We start from the raw sequence: 21,678 nt of genomic DNA on the forward strand, positions 1-21,678 counted from the left end.
GTAAGCTAAGGTGTCACCAAATCAGCCAGAGATGAGACTCCAACGACTTTCCAACGACTTCAACAATCACAAACATGCTCCAGTGCAAGAAAGACAAACTGCACAGCCTGACGTCTGCATCAGCGAGCTCCGGAGCTCAACCACAAAAGAACTTTTCAACAAACCGTTGACAGCATAATACAAACCTCACTCAGTGCGTGTGTGAAACTGCTTCTTGCTCAAGTTAGCATCACTTCCTTCTGTTGTTTCGAGAAGTGTTTTAAAAAGAGTTTGTGTGAAGCCTTCAGTCTGCTTTGGTCGGTTTTACACTTACACATGGTCGACCTTACATAACACCTTTAAATAACCTTAAGTCCAGAACTACATACACTTGGTCGCAACCTGAAACCCTAAAACCAAGTTTTAAAGAACCGCAACTCATTCATCAGGTCTAAAACTCAAACTGGCCTTCAGAAAGATGAGCGGTGTCATCACTGTGACACTAGCAGCATCATTATCTGTCTTATATACAGATAATGCCGAAATAAAATTGAAATAGGTTCAAGCGCATAGGAAAAAAGTGAAATTCCTTCAACATTGTATCTTGTGAAAGGTCACTCTCAGTATTGCTACGTGAATAAGCACGTAAGCGTTTCCTGCCACTGGCCACAACAAAATAAATGTCATTAAGTAGAGTAAGAGCAAATATGCCGGTTGTCTTTGAAGAAGGGCAGAGTTTCACACTTTAACCGCGTCTAATACAGCAGTAAGAGTCGCTGTGCCGGATGTCAACAGTGACATAAAAGAAAGAAAACACAGTCTGAATCATTTGAAGATAAATGGCAAAAGAAGAAGTGAGCCGCTCAACACGAGTTAGGAGTCTTTCTTTGACAAGTTATGAGGAAAAACTGCAAGGATCATTTCCCACAATATGAAGGAAGTAATCAATGGAGACTTGCTGACAGACAACAGAAGGTTTGAGGCGCTGGTTCACAAAGACTCATTTATGAAAGCATGAAACTACGGAAACATGTGCGAGATTCACTTCTGATAAGGAAGTCTTTAACCTCCAAACCATATTTCTACAAACATTCATCCTGTGTTTTCATACGATGAGGATGGTAAGGGTGATCTCAATTAATTCAACCCCACTGGCCTTCTCCCTTTATGAAATAAAAGCCTACATGAGCTTCAATTTTTTGTTCTTGTGCAAGGTGAAAACGGACCCGTGTGACCACAACCCCATCTGCTCTGAGGAGATGCAGGCATCAGCCAATGAATCATCAGGATGAGGAGACCAAAATCAAAAACAAAATGTGACTCCGAGCAGTGAGTCACCTCGATGAAGTCAGCTCGTTACAAAGAACAGGACGGCTTCCTCCCAAATTGCTTAGAATATCTAATCTACTGCAGAAATCTGTTGTTTTGCTTTGCGGCAGATGGTGGAAAAAGAGAGGACGATAACAAAATCTGGGTACTCATAACACATCCTACAAGACGCTATTATAATAGAAAAGTGTCTAAATGTTTCCACAAAAATGAATCGTTTAAGAATGAAAGTAGTCGAAGTTGGTGTTTGACGGGTCGGTTTCATGTCTCTGTTCCCGGTTTACACGAGAGGCCGGCGACTGAGTCTGGGCCATCTGTGTCAGATGCGTTTGGCAGGACTCGCCTGTCAGAGGCATCATGTTGAACATCACGGGGCTGCAAAAACAAAACCAAAACAACATGTGTGTCACGAGCACACGCATACGCTCATTTAATTATGAAAGATGCTCACTGCTTTTTCTCACCATAACTTTACTTGCATCAGTACGATGCCCACGTCTACCTTGGCAAACGGACCAGTCGGTGTGACACAGCTTTTCTGTGTGCACTCAGTCCGGCTGAACTTCTCAGTCTACGCTCACCTTTGCATTTCACGCTGTAAACACGTGTCTGATCCAGCTTCAAATGTGGAGGTGCAGGATTTGGTTCAGTTTGTACAGAAAGTGCAGGTTTCTTTCAAGTGATGGATAGATGGCAGTGTTGGAATTCATCTCCAGCCATGTGACTCTTCCGCTCCAAGGTAACAACGTCAACTGAGACAGGAAGACGTACGCACACCTTGCTAAAAGAAGACAGGCCAATGAAACCCATGACAGATCACAATACACTGACCATACTAACCTCTGTGTCATGATGCATATCATATTGACAGATTCTGTCCAACACACAGCCCTACTAAACACTACGACACTGTAGTCAAACCTAGTACTGAAATGGTACTACAGCAGTGTCTGCATTCGTAAAACTACCCTTCATCTTTGTTGTCCCATCACGTCATATTTGTGCAATTACATGCAGCAAAAACATCCATGATTACTTAAAAGATAACCTATTAGCATACAGCATGATTGTGCACTTTCTCCCAAATGCCCAAAGAACTGCTCAGATGTCCTTGCCGAGATATAAAACAAACCAAATTTGGGGCGATGGTGGTCAAAATGCCGGCTAACGAGATGGCAGCCTGAGTTTGCACACATACCCGAGGACGCCTGCTTCGCTCTGCCTGCTGCTGATGGATGTAAACAAACTCACGCTGCAGACGCCGTCACGAGGCAAAGAGACTGCAGCTACCGCCAGCGCTCGTCCTCTCCTCTTCCTCCTGCTTCCCATCTCTCCCTCTCTCTCTCTCTCCCTCCCTCCCTCCCTCCCTCCCTCTCTCTCTCTCCCTCTCTCTCTCTCTCCAACAGCTCGCTGCTTCCCAAACACTCGAGCCAATTAACTCTTTCTCTGCCTGGACTGCAGCAAAAGCACCACCGACTCTTCCAGTGGGAATGCATCTGTCTCTCATGGGGTGGACAAAACAACAGATATATCTGTGAGTCATCAAGCAGCACCAGAGCCTCAAAACATGACCATCAAATTCAATCAAAATCAACAACAAAAACTGAATACCACAGCCTATAGGAGGGTTGGATTTGTTGCAGGACTGTGTACCTAATAAACTGGCCAACTGGTGTATTTGTCAGTTCTACAACAAGAGCATTTGCTGCATTTCCCCATCTTAGACCTCTGCAAATTAAATATCTTTGTGTTTTTAACTGACATCCTCAATATTTTGACCATATTTAAACTGCCTTGGTGCAGCATAAATCCTCTTGTTTTTTACAGGAGAGAAATGCTTCAAACAACAGATATTTTTTTGCAGTGGAGATGACTCGCACACAGAAACCGTAGGGAGATAAATCACGTTTTTTGCCATGCTCCATGTGGTGGTCCTATCTTTGGCAGCGCGTGCACACAAACACACACATACACACACACACAGGTCTCACTCTTCTTTTTGATGGCTCTCCATTTGCCCCAGCTCTCATGAATAATTTATTTGCCTGTTGCAGTGGGAGCACCAGCAGACCGGTGCGTCTATTTACAGTTAGACTATCCTGACCGGATTCATGTTTACGTCAACAAGGTGTGTGCAAGTTTGTAACAGTTTGAGTGGTAGATAACAAAACTTAGAAGAGGGAATAAGTCTACGGGTTTTAACGCAACAAATCTTTGTAGATTTATGGAATATTAAATCATCCATCTTTGCTCCCGACATAAACCACCAGTTAGGGACTTCTTTTCAGTTATCCAACACTTTTTTCAGCCTCTCAAATGCAAATGTTTCCTGGTGTACCTTCTCTCGTGTGAAAGCAATGTGTCCTCTCTGTGCTCTTTTTATGTGCATCTGCATTTTCAGAGTGACATGCTGTAACATTCTTTCCGATGAGACTGATGAGTTATGGAACAATCCATTTCGGTGAAGAGGATGACACAGCTCATTACCGACCCACTGAGTGCCTACCCACCTGAGTCTCCTCAATATGGCAGCTATGTGCTCCTCATCTTGTCTTTTCAAACCAGCAGAAAATAGGAAACATCTGCTGTCACACACGTGTTTGCTGTGTGTCGTAAGACGAGAGTGAGACAGGCGGATACGGAGGAAGACACATCTGAGGATGAGGATGAATCAACAGGCTCCTGCTCGAGCCTCTTGAGCTGAGTGGGAGAGTTTGATGAGTCACCTCACACACACACACACACACACACACACACACACACACACACACACAGGACAGAGACAGGAGAACACTAGCCACGTGATTTCCAATCAAATATTCTGATGATTGACTAATAGCTTCGAGCACAAACATTTTGTGGTTCCAAAATAACAACGTGTTAAGATTTGCTGCTTATCTATGTCATCAGTATGTGTTGGCAGATTAATAAATCATGAAATCATGCTTAAGTTGCATTAATGCCTGCAAACTCTCAATTAAAGACCAGTTGATATTTGACAGCTCAGAGCTCATTACTATTTTGTAATAATTGTGTTGCTTTTTATGAAATTACAGAAAATAGTGCTAAAAGCTGAAGCTAACATCTCCAAGTTTCTTGCTGTGTCCATACAAAACAAGAAAATGTAGAGCATTTTTGCTAAATGAAGGACAGTCTAATAGAGATCAAGCTGATTGTTGTCATGCTGGCAGCAAATGGTTGGACAGAGAAAAAAACTGGGCAATAACTGAAGAAAACAGTAATTATCTGAAAATGGTCTCAAACCCAACCGCTGGGTGCACATGCTCCACTAGGACCCAAAAACACCTTGATAATATCACTGCTGTCAGAGAGAAGAGCCTCTTAAAACACTCATAACGTCTCTCAAAGTTCCTACACATTGAAAATGATTCTGCTGAAAACCTGTTTGCTCACATAATTCTGTGCGAACACTTCAAACCAGCTGGTCGGAGCCGCTGAACGACGGGTGTCTGTGCTGGAGAGAATGACGAGCAGTGATTCATGTGGAAGTGCAGGATGAAATGTGAAAAACGGGGGTTTCCAGGACTGCAGACACAGGAAACATGCAGATGGATGTTGCAAAGCAAAGATGCAGAGCGACTTTTAGTGAGTGCCACGTCTGAGGCAACGGCGAGACACTCGTCAGGTTGCAAAGGAGAGGTGTGTTGCATGCTGTGCCGAGGGACGCAGGGAACTGAGGATTTCACCTTGAACAACTGCGACAGACACTGGATGAAACACAAGCAGCTGAGCACATGTCTTTTGGTCCCCAAGTCAGCTCCTAAACACATACCTGCCCTAAATATGACATAATCCCCAAACATATGACGATAAATCAAGCTGCAGTCACATGATGTTACCTGAGAGAGCTCAGGTAACTAAGCTCATCTCTCAAAACATGGAAGTGTGTTTAGTGGCTCCCTGGCACAATACAGAGGAACTGCTCCACCTGAAGCCAGCTCTGGTGACAAGTTTAGGTTTCTCTCTCACGCATACAGCATACACGCACACACACACACACACACACACACACACACACACACACACACAGAGTGAGGGTATCATTTTCAAGCAGGTCACTCTCCTCCTCCTCCTCCTCATAAAGAGCATCATCAGCTTTTCCCAAATCGATGTCCACGCTGACCTTGACTTCTGCACAGCGAAACTCAACACCATCGGATAGACTGCAGTGAAATGTGTGGACAACATGCTAACTCGCACACAAACACACAGACTCAGCATATGGGCACATCCACAGTCAGCATCCAGACACACGGCCGGCATGTGTACACACACACACACTCAGCTAAAATCAGCATTCACACACACACACTGCACGGTCAGAAAGACGTCTCTGTGTGAGTTACTGGGCAGTTCACTGCCATAGCACGATATAATCAAGTTCAACCATGACATGGCACTTAATGCTGTATGTTTACACTCACACAGTCCGGCTTGGAGGAAAATGCACCTTTTCCGAAGTTACGTAATAGCAGCGGCAGCAGTGTTTCTGAAGCTGTGACCCTCCTGCCACCCTCAAGCAGCCACTTATACATGAGGTGTCCTGTCACAGGAGATTCTTCATGATACTTTACATCCATTGGAGTTAATATTCAGTCCCATTTAAGCTACTTTCTCTCCTTATTGTTGTTTTGTCCACGTCCTACCCTGACGTTAGTCTCCTCTGCTGCCCTCCGCTGCTTTCTGTCCTCTAATGTTTAACATTAAGGTGCCAAAAATGAATTAACTCTTCTTTACTACAAACACACTGCAAACACGCTAAAGCTTCCGTTTCCGAACTTAACGCCAACAAAGACGTTAGCGCTTTAGCCGAGAGAAAAGACGTAATTTTGAAGGATATTTTCAATTAAAATGAACCGTAATTAGCCATAACTTACCGGCTGAGCTTCGTTTTATCGTAAAATATTCGTTTTGATAGGATACAACTGTTGTAAGGAGTGTATCGTGAGGCTGCTGCACTGTTAGTGTGTGTGTAAGTCCCTCTGACAGTCACCGTAGCAGACCGACGCTGACCACGCCCCTTACGTAGCTCGTTGAATGCGTCATCACGTCAAGCTTGCAGTCTAAACCAAGTGTTTTTATTTACATTTATGGAATTACAAATGAATAAAAATACAGATATAAGTGGTACTTCTACTCTCTTTACCCCAGTATCTCTGTATACCAACAGTGAGTACCCATAATCAAAAACTGCATTAATTCTGAAGTACTTGTACGTAACAATTGTGATTTAATGCGACTTTAAACATTACTTTAGCAAGAAATTGTAAATAGGATACATGAGATACTTTTTTAAAATAATTTGTTGGGCTTTTTTATCTTTCATTCAGAAAGAACAGTTAGATAAAAAACAGAGAATGGGGTCAGAGACAGACAATAACATTCCGCACAGGACCCACAGGCTGCAGCCGAACCCGGGGCCACTGCGGAAGACAAACACGGGTCGCACGCCCCACCAACTGAGCTATAACTCACACAATGCTGCCTAAATGAGATTTACTTGACTGGGCTACGAAGGGGAAAAGCACAGGGAAGCATCCTCAGCAAAATGAATACTTTTTTTTTTTTTTTTGGAAGAGTGACTAGTTAATCAGTTAATCTCGGCCGTGAATCCCGTGGCTGCTCTGAATGTTTAAGAGGACATTGGAATCAAGAAGTAAGAAGTAAGTATTTTTTTTTACCTTTTATTCAGATAGAAGAGCTGAAGATATGACAGGAAGGGGGGCAGAGAGACAGAGGGGATGACATGCAACAAAAAGCCACAGGTGGGAGTTGAACCTGTGGCCACTGCAGAAGACAGACAGCCACAGTACAGGAGTCACATGCTGCACCAACTGAGCTACAGCTCAAACAATGCAAATCCGATTCCCTGGAATCAGCTACAAAAGGGAAAAGCACAAGAATGCATCAGCAGTCCATTATAACAATATATAATAGTATGAAATACTCTAATTGGACATTTTTCAGTGAAATTAATACTTTTAGTTTTACATTTTGCGCACATATTGCTGACATATTTATACATTGTTCCTTTTAATTCATCTTGCCACTGTATGTCAGGTAATATCTCGGGGGACCCTGTGTTGTATGACACTGAAAAGTATTCATTCATTCGTCCATCAATCAATCACAACAGCTCCTCACAGCGAGACTCTGTTCCAAACGTGGTCTTCGATCGCCACCGTGTGGAATTTGTATGGCACTGCAGGTATGAAACTTCCATCAGATGCTGAGCACAAGTGCTGCTTACAAGTACAACTCCTGCTCTAAATCATCATCAATTTGATTCATAGCAACACACCAACTTCATATTGTTGCTGTTGTCTTTTCATGTCATTGATTACATGCTGATCTAATGAGCTCCACCCAACAGGCAGGCCACAGAGGTGCTGTGACAAGCTGCTGATGAAGTTCATTCAGCAGCTGGGTAGCTGTGGCCTAGAGGTTGGAGAAGTGGCTGGTGACTGGAGGGTTGTTGGTTCGAGTCCCCAGGCTGGCAATGTGCAAAACCGAATTTTTTATTTTTTGGAAGAGTGACGAGTTAATCAGTTAATCTCGGCCGTGGACCCCGTGGCTGCTCTGAATGTTTAAGAGGACATTGGAATCAAGAAGTAAGTATTTTTTTTTACCTTTTATTCAGATAGAAGAGATGAAGATATGACAGGAAGGGGAGCAGAGACACAGAGGGGATGACATGCAACAAAAAGCCACAGGTGGGAGTTGAACCTGTGGCCACAGCAGAAGGTAAACAGCCACAGTACAGGAGTCACATGCTGCACCAACTGAGCTACAGCTCACACAATGTGAGTGAGATTCCCTGGAATCAGCTACAAAAGGGAAAAGCACAAGAATGCATCAGCAGTCCATTATAACAATATATAATAGTATGAAATACTCTAATTGGACAATTTTCAGTGAAATTAATACTTTTAGTTTTACATTTTGTGCACATTTTGCTGACATATTTCTGTATTTTCACTGAAATGATCGAAAACAATAATGGACAACAGTTTCTAGACTACAGCAGCTTATACATGGCTCAATATATCGTTTATTTCCAACCAGCATTACTCCTCGTTGAAATGACATGAGAGGTACTTTCACCACCACAAATACTCTGACTTCTAAAACATGTTGTGTTTGTTTGTTGTTCCTTTTAATTCATCTTGTCACTGTATGTCAGGTAATATCTCGGGGGACCCTGTGGTGTATGACACTTAAAAGTATTCATTCATTCGTCCATCAATCAATCACAGCAGCTCCTCACAGTGAGGCTCTGTTCCAAATGTGGTCTTCGATCGCCACCGTGTGGAATTTATATGGTATTGCAGATATGAAAATTCCGTCAGGTGCTGTGCACAAGTGCTGCTTACAAGTACAACTCCTGCTCTAAATCAGAGCAGAAGTCTTATTTGATTTAGAGCAACATGCCAACTTCATAGTGTTGCTGTTGTCTTTTCATGTCATTGATCACACGTTGTCCTAATGAGCTCCACCCAACAGGCAGGGCACAGAGGTGCTGTGACAAGCAGGTTCAGCAACAGTTGCAACCAGAAATGAGTTGCACCTCAAGCGGGATCCTGTCAAGACTGTTCAGAAGCTGGACTTAGTATCATTTATTTTATCTAACAAAAGCATCAAGAATTAATTTAAATTTGAAATTTTAAGGTTTAATTGCTCTTCATATGGACTGGAGTAAAGGAGTTTTTAACAATTCTAAGCCTACGTGACAGCTGTTATTGTAGTTTTTAATGGCTGCATTCCTGTGAGGCCACACGGCAGATTTTTTGTTTTCAATGCCTTGGCACTCGTATTGTCAGTGTTTTATGACTCGTGGTGGAAATACTTGAGATCAGTGTTGACCAGCGGAAATGGAGACCTCTGTTTTGTTTGAAGACAGGACCGACAGAGGAGTCTTTTGCATGCTCCTGCTCCTCTTGCTCTGCTGCGATGGAGGGAAATGTGAGCTTCAGGAATCAAAACCTGCTCCTTCGACCAACTTCCCCAGTGTCAAACCTTTCCAGAATGAACCGCAGGCCTTCCCCAATGAGGAGAGGGCCAATCTTCCTGTGTTTACGATGGACTACCCTCGAATCCAGGTCCCCTTTGAGTTTACGTTGTGGATACTGCTGGCCTCTTTTGCCAAAATTGGTATGTTTGGATGCATCACTTGTGTTGAGGCTTATGTTAGTGCTTGAAGAAATAGGATTTCTCTCTTCGTCATTGAAATTGACATACATTGCTTTGTCTGACAGCAGCCTGAATTTGGGGGCTGGAGGCCAACACAGGAGCCCAGAGTCCAATCATTTCACTGTCTTTCCTTCTCTCAAGGTTTCCACATTTACCATAAAATCACCATCTGGATCCCAGAATCCTGCCTCCTTATTGGCATTGGCCTCATTGTTGGCGGCATCATGCACTCAGTCAAAGAGGAGCCCCCTGCTGTCCTCAGCTCCAACGTCTTTTTCCTCTACATGCTGCCACCCATCGTCCTCGACAGTGGCTACTTCATGCCCACCAGGCCGTTCTTTGAAAACATTGGCACTGTGATGTGGTACGCCGTGGTGGGAACCCTGTGGAACAGCATCGGCATCGGGCTTTCCCTCTTCGCCATTTGCCAGTTTGAAGTGTTTGGACTTCAAGATATCAACCTGCAGGTGAACTGAAGTCACTGGGAGCACAGAAGTGTGTGTGCATCAGAAAGGAAATGCAAGTGTGAAAGTGTGTTTGTGTTGCAGCACATTTTTTGTTTGGCAATTCATTTGGCATTCAGCAAAAAAAAATTAAGCCCCAGAAATGCACAGCTGCAATAATCTCTTTGGCTCATGACCCTTAAAAACAAAAACATCTACAGTTTCTCAACACCTGGGCAGACTCAATCTGCTGATGAAGTTCATCCAGCAGCAGGGCGGCTGTGGCCGAGAGGTTGGAGAAGTGCCCAGTGACTGGAGGGTTGGTGGTTCGAGTCCCCTGCCCCCCTGGGCTGGCAGCGGAACAAAGGAAAAATTTTTTTGGAAGAGTGATTAGTTAATTAGTTGCTGTGCTGCTCCTGTGTACTTCACTGCATCTTGCATGTGTGTGTTCAGTCAGTGATGGCTTAAATGCAGAGAAGAATTTCGGTGTGTGTAAAAAGAAAATATATATAGTGACAAATAAAGTAAGTTTTAAAGCTCCACAGCAGCTACTACACGTACCTCAGGGAAAGGCCTGACCTTATGGGAAGGTGTACTCATTTTATGATCAAGTGTTGATCATTTTGCTTGTGAAACCAAACAGAAATGTTGCTTTCCGCTCACTTCCCTGCAGGAGAACTTGCTGTTTGCCTCCATCATCTCGGCCGTGGACCCCGTGGCTGCTCTGAATGTGTTTGAGGACATTGGAATCAATGAGCAGATATATATAGTCATATTTGGAGAGGGACTCTTCAACGATGCTGTCACTGTGGTGAGTACAGGCAATGTTTGTTTCTATATGGACACCACTGATAAAAATAGATTGCTGTGCCATCTCGTCATACAGTACTAATCAGCTGGGTGATGTGGGCAGAGTATTATTCTTGGGACAGGAGCTTAGAAATCCACTGTAATATGATGCCACATGTTGAATAAAGTCCAAGTTTCCCATAGACTGACTTGAATGCGTATAATGAATCCCTCCAGGGTGTCATATTTACATCACATCAGCCATTTATAGGTTAGATTAGAAGTTACGTGTTGGAACATTATTCATGAAGAGATTCAGTTTATTGGATGTTGGCTCCTTTATAATTATTATAGTAATTATTATTTTTCTTTGCATATATACCATCTGAAGGTTTTGCATAATTAGCACCATTAAAAATGTGCTGAATTAGCTCCACATATTTTTGTGAAGGGAATTTGTGCATGACACCACAATTAGCTATTAGTACTTCCTGTCTGCAATGTAACCATGGAGGTTGCTGGATTACTCTGATCCTTAAAAATGTGGAGATTCTCAGACAGGCCTCTTGTTTTGCACAATTTCTAAGCAGATGCTTACGGACACACATTTCCTAAGTAGTGGTACTGGCGACATCCTCTGGAAGTGTGTCTGTGTGTTCAGGTCTGACTTTCTGACTCCCACTCTGTCTCCCACTCTCACAGTTTGAAAAGCTCAGAACTAAAGCTTAGACTTGAATGATCTTTTTGTGGGAGGGAACAACTGGAAACTTTTTAATTGTTGTTTGATCACTGAAGCTGCATGAATGTTGGCTGCAGCAAGAGAGTCTTTGAAATTTGGGAGCTACTAATGTCCAGGATGTAACCTTAGATCAATAAACTAGATGTTTCTCTCATCATCACTTTGGCCTAAAGCAGTCAGTGTTCTGTGTATTTGTGAAGCAGACTGTCTTGCTTGAGGGGGATGACAGACTGGATCTGTGAGCCCCTGCAGTTTCCCCTCAGTCGTGTTTGGCCAGTTCCTCATTGTTGAATGGAAACGTCAGTCATTATCAGCCTGCTTCTGCTTTGGCTGGGTTTCACTTGAGAGGCAGGTTGCACTCAACCCTTCCTGGCACTCACCGTCTTCAGTGCATCCGGCGTGCGAATGAAAATTAGAACATACACATGTCAGTATTGCCAGTTGAGGCATGTTGGCACGTGATGTTCAACCTTGACCGAAAAAAAAGTTTAAAGGTTATACAGCAGTTTGAAAGGAGCAGATTGGCCCTGTTGAATGGAGGGTGTTAGAGTCGTTGAACCTGCTTGACAACAGCTGTATGTGAACTGCATATAAGCATCCCTGACGGAAACACTATATACAAACTTAGAAGCATGTATGTAAACTTTTCATTCCTGATCTTCTTTTTCTGTCTCTCTTTCCAGGTACTTTACAACATGTTTGCGTTTTTGGCAGACATGCCTATTGTTGAGTCCGCTGATGTGTTTCTGGGAGTGGCCCGGTTCTTCGTGGTGGCAGTTGGGGGCGTCCTCTTTGGCCTTCTGTTTGGATTTGTGGCTGCGTTCACCACACGTTTCACACACAACGTCCGTCCAATCGAGCCCCTCTTCGTTTTCATGTATAGCTACCTGGCGTACCTGGTGGCCGAGTGTTTCGCCATTTCCAGCGTCTTGGCGTAAGTGCAAGGCCAGCTGTCTACAGAATACTCAAACGACCTGAAATCCAACAGGCAGTGATGGAACAAGTGTCCAGATCCTTTGCTTACAAAGTGCTAATACTATAAGGTGCAAATGCTCCGTTATAAGTAAATGTCTTGCATTCAAAGTTTTACTTAAAACACAGAAACACTATCACAAAAATATACTTAAAGTACCACCAAGATTTTTGCCCTGAATTGACTCTACAGTATAGCTTAGACTTCAGCCTCAAGAGGAACGCTGCCTTGGCTTTTATCTGCAGCATGTAATGTGTCCAGCACATGTAACTTGTCTAAACCTGCTCTTCCACCTAATTTTCCACTCTCTACGTGTGATGTAAGTGAATGCAACATGTGTGGCACCATGTGACAGCATGAATCGCCGTCATGGGGGTGCAACAAGGTGAAAAAGTGCTCATGCAACATTCCAGGGTGACAAAACAGGAATGAGTGTGCACTGAAAGATGAGAGAAATGCAGCTGTGTCTCCTTGGCTTGTCTCCTGGGCACTAATAAACAAAGAAACCTCAACTCATAGTTTTAATGTTTTGTTTTTTTCCACAGTTTGCCCTCTAATTTCTCAACATTTTCACAACTATCTGATCAGTAGTATCTGAGATATTTTGCAGGGTGGACAAAGACCTGTCAGTCAAATTTGTGACTTCAATAATAAACCAGCATCACCTTTTAATTGCCACAGGAATATGTGGAGCTACAGTTTGGTTTTATACTCAACCTTTTTCTTCCCTCTTTGCAGCATCATAACATGTGCCATAACCATGAAGTACTATGTGGAGGAGAATGTATCCCAGAGATCCTGCACCACCATCCGCCATGTTGTCAAGATGCTGGCCACCATCTCTGAAACTCTCATCTTCTTCTTCCTGGGTGTTGTGACAATAACCACTGAGCACGAGTGGAACTGGGCTTACATCCTGTTCACGCTGCTGTTTGCCTTCATCTGGAGAGGAATCGGCATTCTGGTGCTGACCCAGATCATCAACCCGTTCCGTACTATCCAGTTCAGTTTCAAGGACCAGTTTGGCCTCGCCTACGGAGGCCTGCGAGGGGCAATCTGCTTCGCGCTGGTCTTCACCTTGCCTGACAACATCAACAGAAAGAACCTGTTTGTCACTGCTTCCATTGCGATGATCATATTCACTGTTTTTATACAGGTGAGAAATTTGGCTGGAAACTTTATAATATTATTTGAAATGCAGCAGCTCATCCTTATGTTTGTAGGATCTAATAACGGAAGTTAAAAGGACATCTTTTGGCTTTTCTCTTTGAATGCAATTTGAAAAATACAACAGATGCAAACATGCCTCAATCCTCTAATTAAATTCCATGAACATTCAATCCATTGCATTTTAGCTGTTAAAAGAGCCAGATATCTCCCTCAGGAACTGGTAGAGACCAAAATCAGAGCTAAAATGTGAATATTGGAAGCTTGGTTTAATTTAAATATATATTTTTATTTTCAACCGTTTTTTCAGGGCATCAGCATCCGTCCTATAGTCGAATATTTAAACATCAGGAGAACCAACAAAGACCTGCACACCATCAATGTGGAGGTCCACACCAGGGCAAGTATCAGCTGTAGTTAATGGATTCCGTCTGTAGCTGGTGAACAACACAGACTGTTTCTTTATGTATTTGTATGCTTGTGTTTTTTCCAGGCGATGGAGCACATTGTGTCCGGTGTTGAGGACTTGTGTGGACAATGGAGTCACTATTACTGGAAAGACAAGTAAAGTCTATGTATCAATTCAATACCAAGTTAGATTTTAAGAAAAAAACAAGCGTCTTCTTGCAGATTCAGACTAATTTTCTCATTCATTCAAATCAACATCCAGACCACAAAGGTTGATTTATGAGTAGTCTTTATTCCTCTGCCCTCGTGTCAGGTTTAAGAAGTTCAACGATCGTGTTTTGAGGCGTATCCTGGTCAGAGACAACAGGGCTGAGTCCAGCATTGTGGCTCTGTATAAGAAACTGGAGTTGCAGAATGCCATCGAGTTACTGGACACACCCGTGGGAGACCTCAGCGCAGCGCCATCTCTTGTTTCTTTGCAGTAAGTGCTACAGACTAATCTGTTTTGTCTCTTGTGAAAAACATGTACGGAGGCCCCCAAGAGGCGAGTGAGAAAATAATTCAGCCAATCCATTTTCCACCAAGACACTCAACATGGCAACTCAAAAATTATACTTATTATTGCATTATGACAGCCTTATTAGTCTTTACACAAGACTCTGAAACTGTATCTGCTCACTAACTTCCAGGATGGGTCCATCAGCTAAATGCATGAACCCAAATCTAATTTGGCTCCAGCTGATGATGCAGTTTTTTCCATCAGAGAAAAATCCTCATTCAATCCTAACTGCCTCCCTTAATGTCGATAGCAATAACCAAACGTTACATTTCAGCCACATCTCTTGTTCACTGTTCATTGCACTCACTTCCTATTAGTGACGAGAAGAAGGAGGCTTCTCGACCGAAGAAGAAGTTCCTGGCTGCTGACGTGAGGAAAATGCATGACATCCTGTCAAAGAACATGTACAAGATCAGACAAAAGGTAACTGCAGAGAAACCTTCCGTAGCAAGTGTTGTGATCAATTATATATAAAGAAGTCCCGTATCGACACAAATCTTTCAAAATGTGCCACAAATGTAGTTCAATCTTCTTTTTTTTTAAAGAAATGCTTATTAATTTCCCAAAACAGCTTGGCACCGTTGTTTTCAGCAAACGTTAATCAAAAATGAGTGAATAACACTTGAATGGGTTGTCAACATAAATTTTGATCTCCATCTTAACATTCACATCCATGTATAAAACGTATTCAGTAACGTTCCAACTTTTGCCAAATACGTCTCATTGCTTTCCAGACGATGGCTTACACCAACAAGTACAATCTGCCTGACGACAGCCGAACCAGGGAGATTCTGATTCGCAGACACGCGAGCATCAGGCACAGCATCCGTGGCAGAAGTTTTCGTGAGCTGGTGGGTTTTATGTAGCTCCTGGACATTAAAGAAATGTTGTCACCTTCTACTTCCCCCCACACTTTTCTGACCTTCACTTTTCCTGCACTTCCAGCATGAACAAAACATCCCCAGGTCTCAAAAGTATTACTCCCTGCAGCCTGGAGGGGACCTGGAGACTGCCTTTGCTCTCAGAAGACGAAGTCATGGTGAGATTGCACAAAGTTAATTTATTTGGTCAGATAAATAAAGTACAGATGGATTCGAGGAGGCTTTTCTTGACAGATAACCTTCACTTTAGAGTAACTTGGCTGAAGAAGTTGGTTAAAAAAGAAACACGTTAACTAATGCTCACATACTTATGTTAGGTGGTGGTAGTGTTGACGAGGACCATCTCTCAGCTCGTCCCCGGTTGTCCGGTGTTTCGCCGCGTTCCTCGTCCCGCTCTTTACATCTGAGGAGGTTGAACACAATCCAGGAGTTTGGACATGCTGGGGAGCAGCCGGCCGCTTCCTCCTACAGGGTTGATGTTGTGGACGATGGTGATCCTGGGAGTCTGGGAGGTTCTGACCTCAGAGGCAGACGAGCACCAGTTCCTGCATCCAGGAGGCGCAGCTCAGACTGGGTAGATCAAGACCAAGACCCCACTGACTCTCAGCAAACAGGAGAAAGCGCTGAACCAGTGCGTCCTCCCCAGCTGCCACCACCTCGTGGCTGGTTACCTGAGAACCAGGACCCCAGAGAAGATGGTGCAGGAAACCCCCTGCTTAGACACTCATCACAGGGGTCTCGGGGCTCACAGAGATCATGATGGACAGAGAGGTCAGATGTTCATTGGCACAAGAGTGTTTGCACACGCAGACATGTCAGTTTTCATGTGTGTGCATGTCATGTTAATATGCCTCACTGGTCGTCGGCAAAGATCAAACGACTTTGGGATATTTAAAATAAGCATGCATTGTTTTTTTTAATACATATTAAAACATTAAAACATTTGTGGTAACAATTATATGTGGATAAAAGTAAAGACCTCAGCTGTCTTGTATTATGTTTACCTGATGGCACCTTCCCACTTGTGCAACACACAGGTGAGCTCCACTGGTGTTAACCTGTCTGGATGATCTTATTTCCATTTGCTTAAACTTTAGTCTCACGTTAAATGACTGGAGATAAATATTTGCTTCAGGACGTAGATCCAGTGTGGTTACCTGATGCATCTGGATATGGAGTTATATTACACTGTTGTATTCTGCCATTTAACCAGCACATTTGAAACCAGGCAGAGGACCCACTGGTACTATTAAACTCAGGGAAGAGGAGAGAGAGCGCTGACTCTCTCCCTCGTTTGTTTTAATGTCCTTTTATTAGTCCATCCGACTCTCTGACTACTTCCCACACCCAGTGTCATCTTTCAAAGTTTATATCTTCATATCTGCCAGGCAGAGAGAGCAAATAAAATATATTTTTCTCTTGCACAGTGTTCACTGACTTTAAACCAGGCGGAAAAAGCACAACAAGGTGTCTAAAACAGCCTTTTTGGAAACAACTTATTTCCTAATTGATGTTGACATGCAGAACATGCAAGTTATTTAGGAACATATTATCCAACAATTATCATCTTAATATGATTTTTTTTCTCATTTTAAAAATTGTGCAGTTGACATTTTATCTTGAAAGGAAACAAGGGCAGGTTACTGCACTAAGATAAAAAAAATAAAAGACACGAGACTTTTGCAAATACTTGACACAAACAGGTTTGTAGACACACTCTGCTTCGAGACAAGGAGATACTTTGCAGCATACTCATAATTGCAGGCAGCTTTTTTTTTTTTTTTTTTTGTGAGATTTCAATGAAAAAGAGAAAATGTCCTGGCATTTATTGTGAAATTGTGTACATTAGCTAACAAGGAGCAAAAGTCATTTCTCATTAACCGACTGTAAACTCTCCCCGCTGGCCGGCAGGCTCATTACAACTCGCTCGGCTGTGGGAAATTGTTTGTGGTGATTACGCTTGGCTTCCTCGCCTCCTGCACAGCTGCTCTAATTAAAGATGTTCCACTGCGATTAGAAGCATTTCATTATTTACTGAAAATCACCACAGTATGAAATTAGCAATTTTTGTAATGGGGTAAAGAAAAAAATAAACTCACACTAAATGCACAAATTGGGAATATGATGATTAGCGGAACTTATGGTGAAAATGTGATGATAAATATACCAGTTGAACTGCAGAGCAGCATAGCTGTTTCAGATCTGCGATCACACGGCCTCTTAAGGTTAATTAAAAAGAGAATAGAAGGGAAACGACGGTGGGCTCCTGGTTCAAAAGATGCCACATCACTTGTTTTGTTTTCTTCTACCTTCTAAAATACAAAACATTTAATAAGTTCAGGAAGTCTCCACACATGAACATTTTTTGCCAAGTTTCACTGGTCAGGGAAGAAACATGAAGAGAAACATTTCAAAAGACGTAACTGATGATGTTTGAGTCCAGTGGATTCTGACTTTTGGGGAATATTGAGCCTTCAATTCAACTTTCTGCCTGAAGTTCATGAAGCAGCAACAGGTGGAGTGTTTTCTGGATTTCCAACCATTAAAATGTGAAGCACAATGCTGGTTCAAAGAGAAATGTCCATAATGAGCATGAACTACACCACCCTCTGTCTATTGTGTTGTAAACCAGCATTATGGTATGTAAAAAAGTAAAAAGAAAAATTAGTATAAAAAAAGTGAAACCGTATAGATGATTGATCATTGATCAAACCCCATCGGAAATCCTCCTCCTCCTCCTCCTCCTGACCTTTGACCTTTAAGTGAATGGAAATGCAATAGCCAGCAGAAGGCTGTTGAGAGTTTATGATGTTAAAAGCTGCGTACATGCTCAATGAAAGCGATCCACCTTGATAATAAATATGATTGGTGTTGTGGAGAATAGCCAGCTCATCAAAAATGAAACACGGTCATTCATTTTTAATGGGGATGACAGATTACTGTAACAAATGACAACAAGTCTGGGAAAACGGAAGAAGGTTTAACTCGTACACAGCAGGAAAAGAGGCTGAGTCACAGCGATGATTAGTAATCTGGTGTGTGGCCTCCATGTTGCAGGTAAAAACTGTGACTCTGGCATGAATAAGCAGTGAGGAGAGTAACAAAGTACATTTTGAGGTACTTGAACTGGAAAATTTGCCAACGTTAGCTACTTTGCAGATTGAGACTAATAATGCAAAATAATCAAGACATTAATGACGATGTGTTCTTACTGACTTGTTTGATCACTGAGTTACCCAGCAGTACATAAAGGAGTTAAAATTAGCTCCACTTTTACCAGCTGCAGCATCAAAGAGATTTAACTTTTACTTCAGTAAAAGATTTGAGTACTTCTTTCACCACTGCGAGTAGAAAAGCTCGCAGTAGAAACCTTTTCTATCTGTCTGCAGCTGGAACAGGAGGTTATTGCAGGGTCAAAGTTTGAGCTCACCGTCCACTCCTCAGTGTGAGTCCTGTGAAAATGTCTTTCATCCGAACTCTACACCCCTGCTGTAAGCCGCTTCCATTAAGAACATCAGAGAAAGGCTTTAGATGTAAAAGCTCAAACCAAACGGCTGCAATATCGTTGCCTCGAGCAAATTTGCATTCTGATGAAGAAACGTCCCCGCATGTGGGAGGCACTGGCAAACATCCTGGTTTATAAACTGTCTGTCAGCCGCGTATGAAGCACATACTTGCTGAGGAAGAAAGGGAAGAGGAAAGAGAAGGAGGGATCCAACTGTGGCACTGAGATCATTACATGCCAGAGAGAGAAAGGAGGGAAAGCAGATTGTGTATTTAAATGTATCTGTGACTCCGGTGAAGCCTCAGTAACGACGAGGGAGAGCAGCAGCTCCGCAGCCTTCACTTCTCACCACCATTAGCATCAGTTTGTGCTTTGGTCAGCTTGCAGCTGGAAGGGAAGTCAGAGGAAACTTTAAAATTGAGCTGTTGGGAGTCCGGTGCATTTTAGGGATCTTATTTGACCACAAAAAGGAGGATTCGGTGAAACTGAGGAGCAGAGATGAACCAAACTGCATCCGTCTCTCATCAGATTGACTGTCAGCCAGCAAAGGATACCAAGGTAGGATGGATTTGTTCATGCTGTGGTTCCTTTCTTGTGCTCTCAGGATTTTTCTCTCACACTTTGTAAAATCCCTGCACTGTTCTCCTCTCAGTCAACTGATCACTGGTGTAGGAAGGATTCAGATCCTTTTTACCTCAGTGTAAAAATACGCTGTCTGTCCTGCAGTGAGTAAAAGTATGCGGGTACAGTTGGGAAAATGCAGTAAGAGTATTAGCACACAGTCAGACATAAATGACCAAATATCCACTTTTGGTATTGAAGCAAATTTCCATCTTGTCTTTGCGTGGAGTTCAGCTTTGGTGAACTTTGCCCTGCAGTGTTGCTGACCCTTCAAACAGACTCCAGACCAGCAAACGGATACCACAAACATCATACATTATAAACTGTTCATATGTTTTGTGTGCAAAAATCTGAATTTGTAAAGTAAGTAAGATTTGTTGGGGACTTTATGCAGCGGCGGATGAATACACATTCACAGCTCTTCTGAGTATTTCTGGCAGCAGGACGGCGTATGTGGAATTGAGTCAAAATAAAGTACAGCGTGTGTGTGTTCATGGTAGTGAAGGAAGATGTCATCCAGTGACTCACAGATGGACAGCAGTGAAGACAGACTTCATTCAATCATTCAGTTTGTTGACAATAAGAACAATATGAGATTTCAACAGACTACTCAGAAAGGTTGAAAAGTAAGAATTTTGTAAATATTTGCCTGTTAAAGTGTTAAAGTGTTAAACTGTGTATTCTGGGACAAACACAACACAACAGGAGGAGGTTAATATCACACTTCAGGCAAAATAAATCAAAATACAACGATTATTCGAATTCAAAAGATAAGTTTTGTCCTCATTTGTCATATAGTCAGACTGGATCTTTTCAGTCTGACTGAGAGATCAAAGCTCAGTTCTGTCTTTTGTGACCTCTTCATGTTTTGGAATACCATGCAGAGACACGGCGACAGCCGCGAGAAGGAATAAAAGCTCCAGCGCTGAGGAGGTTCATTATTGCTCTGGGTTTATGCAAAGCGGCTCTTGGCTGCGAGCACATCCCTCAGACAGGGAGATGAACAGTCAAAGTATAATCCTGCACGATCCCGTCCTGCTGCAGCCCCACGGCAACAGGACGGGAATAATCCGGCAGCTTCACTAAGTTATGCGAAGAAAATGTTGTATTTACACATTTAACGTGTCCTTTTTCAAGTAAGTCGACGTCTACATGAGATCCCGTGTCTCTCACGTCTGGTGAAAAGTTTCCCAGCAGCCATTTCTGCGGCCTGACCTGTGACTTCTCATCCATTACCTTTAGAGGGAAAACATTTTCCACTGTGATCCCAGAGCTGATTTTACAGCCATCAAAAACACACTCGAGGCTTTTCACATGAAAACTGCTCCAATGCATGCTGTGAGATGAACAGGGATGCTTTGCTGCTTTTCATTTGCATTATTTATCCTGGGTGGCTTTAATTGTGTCCTAAATCATAGCTCAGTAATCCAGCATCATGTGCCGCCTGCTTCATAAATAAGCCTGGTGCCTCTTGGGATACAGCGTGAGAATTTATCCACCACAAAGCTGCTGATGCTAATGAACACACACTCATTTTCATTTTTCTGTGCTGTTGTTGTTGGTGTGAATTTGAGCCTTCCCCCTGATATACAGTAAAACTGATGTTAGCTTTCAATATGGATACAGACAGATTTGTTTTTATTAGCAAAGCAGCAGCATTTTGTGACAGTGTTTAATCGGTATGATTTGCTGATGCCCAAACATTAGATGAAAAATGAGTCAGGTTATCAGAGGAGAATGAAACTCTCCACTCAAGCTGAGTAATTTCCTTGTGGTTTGTCTTTATTTAAAGCAATACCAACACCCACTAACATCTGGCTTGGGTTCAGTCTGCTAATCTGAGCTTTTTCAAACCCTAAATTGTCTCATTAACTACTAGTTTACAGGAACTCCACTGCAAAATCCATCCTCAGTGTATCCTGGTGGGTACCGAGGAAACATCGCTGTCTTCTGAAAGAAAAAAGGACTGATTGCGGTCTAAAAGTTTCTTTACAGGATGTGTCGGCCTGTCTGCCCACACAGGACCTGCTGGGTTGATCCGAGCAAACTCAGCGTCTCAGAGCTGTGCAGGCTG

The 21,678-nt window shown here is 42.8% G+C and overlaps 3 protein-coding genes across 17 annotated transcripts in view; 2 read left to right on the forward strand and 1 right to left on the reverse strand.

Annotated features, from left to right (window-relative positions):
• The window catches only part of LOC124055355 (inositol polyphosphate-4-phosphatase type I A-like), a 35,459-nt gene extending 29,098 nt beyond the window's left edge, over nucleotides 1-6,361 (reverse strand). For 11 of the 15 annotated variants that reach the window (XM_046382128.1, XM_046382127.1, XM_046382126.1 and 8 more), the window contains exon 1: nucleotides 6,207-6,360. The gene's annotated coding sequence lies outside the window, so the exon portion shown is untranslated. Of the gene's footprint in view, nucleotides 1-2,506; nucleotides 2,604-6,206 lie in introns of those variants that run through there. The other 4 variants (XM_046382124.1, XM_046382118.1, XM_046382115.1 and 1 more) reach the window with 3 other exon arrangements.
• Nucleotides 6,362-9,056: 2,695 nt separating this feature from the next.
• LOC124055782 (sodium/hydrogen exchanger 2-like) lies at nucleotides 9,057-16,780 on the forward strand. Its single transcript, XM_046382903.1, has 12 exons — nucleotides 9,057-9,480; nucleotides 9,661-9,986; nucleotides 10,636-10,773; nucleotides 12,174-12,424; nucleotides 13,202-13,619; nucleotides 13,941-14,030; nucleotides 14,124-14,194; nucleotides 14,352-14,519; nucleotides 14,915-15,020; nucleotides 15,332-15,448; nucleotides 15,543-15,636; nucleotides 15,796-16,780. The coding sequence occupies exons 1-12, from the start codon at nucleotides 9,201-9,203 to the stop codon at nucleotides 16,236-16,238; spliced, it is 2,502 nt and encodes an 833-aa protein (XP_046238859.1). The 5' UTR covers nucleotides 9,057-9,200; the 3' UTR covers nucleotides 16,239-16,780.
• A 2,410-nt stretch (nucleotides 16,781-19,190) lies between these two features.
• Nucleotides 19,191-21,678, forward strand: part of LOC124055802 (inactive dipeptidyl peptidase 10-like) — a 43,290-nt gene continuing 40,802 nt past the window's right edge. The window contains 1 exon segment of the mRNA XM_046382928.1: nucleotides 19,191-19,541. Coding sequence (XP_046238884.1) covers nucleotides 19,482-19,541 — 60 coding nt within the window. The 5' untranslated portion in view covers nucleotides 19,191-19,481.

The sequence above is a fragment of the Scatophagus argus genome, chromosome 24, assembly GCF_020382885.2.
Source record: "Scatophagus argus isolate fScaArg1 chromosome 24, fScaArg1.pri, whole genome shotgun sequence".
NCBI classification, from domain to species: domain Eukaryota; kingdom Metazoa; phylum Chordata; class Actinopteri; family Scatophagidae; genus Scatophagus; species Scatophagus argus.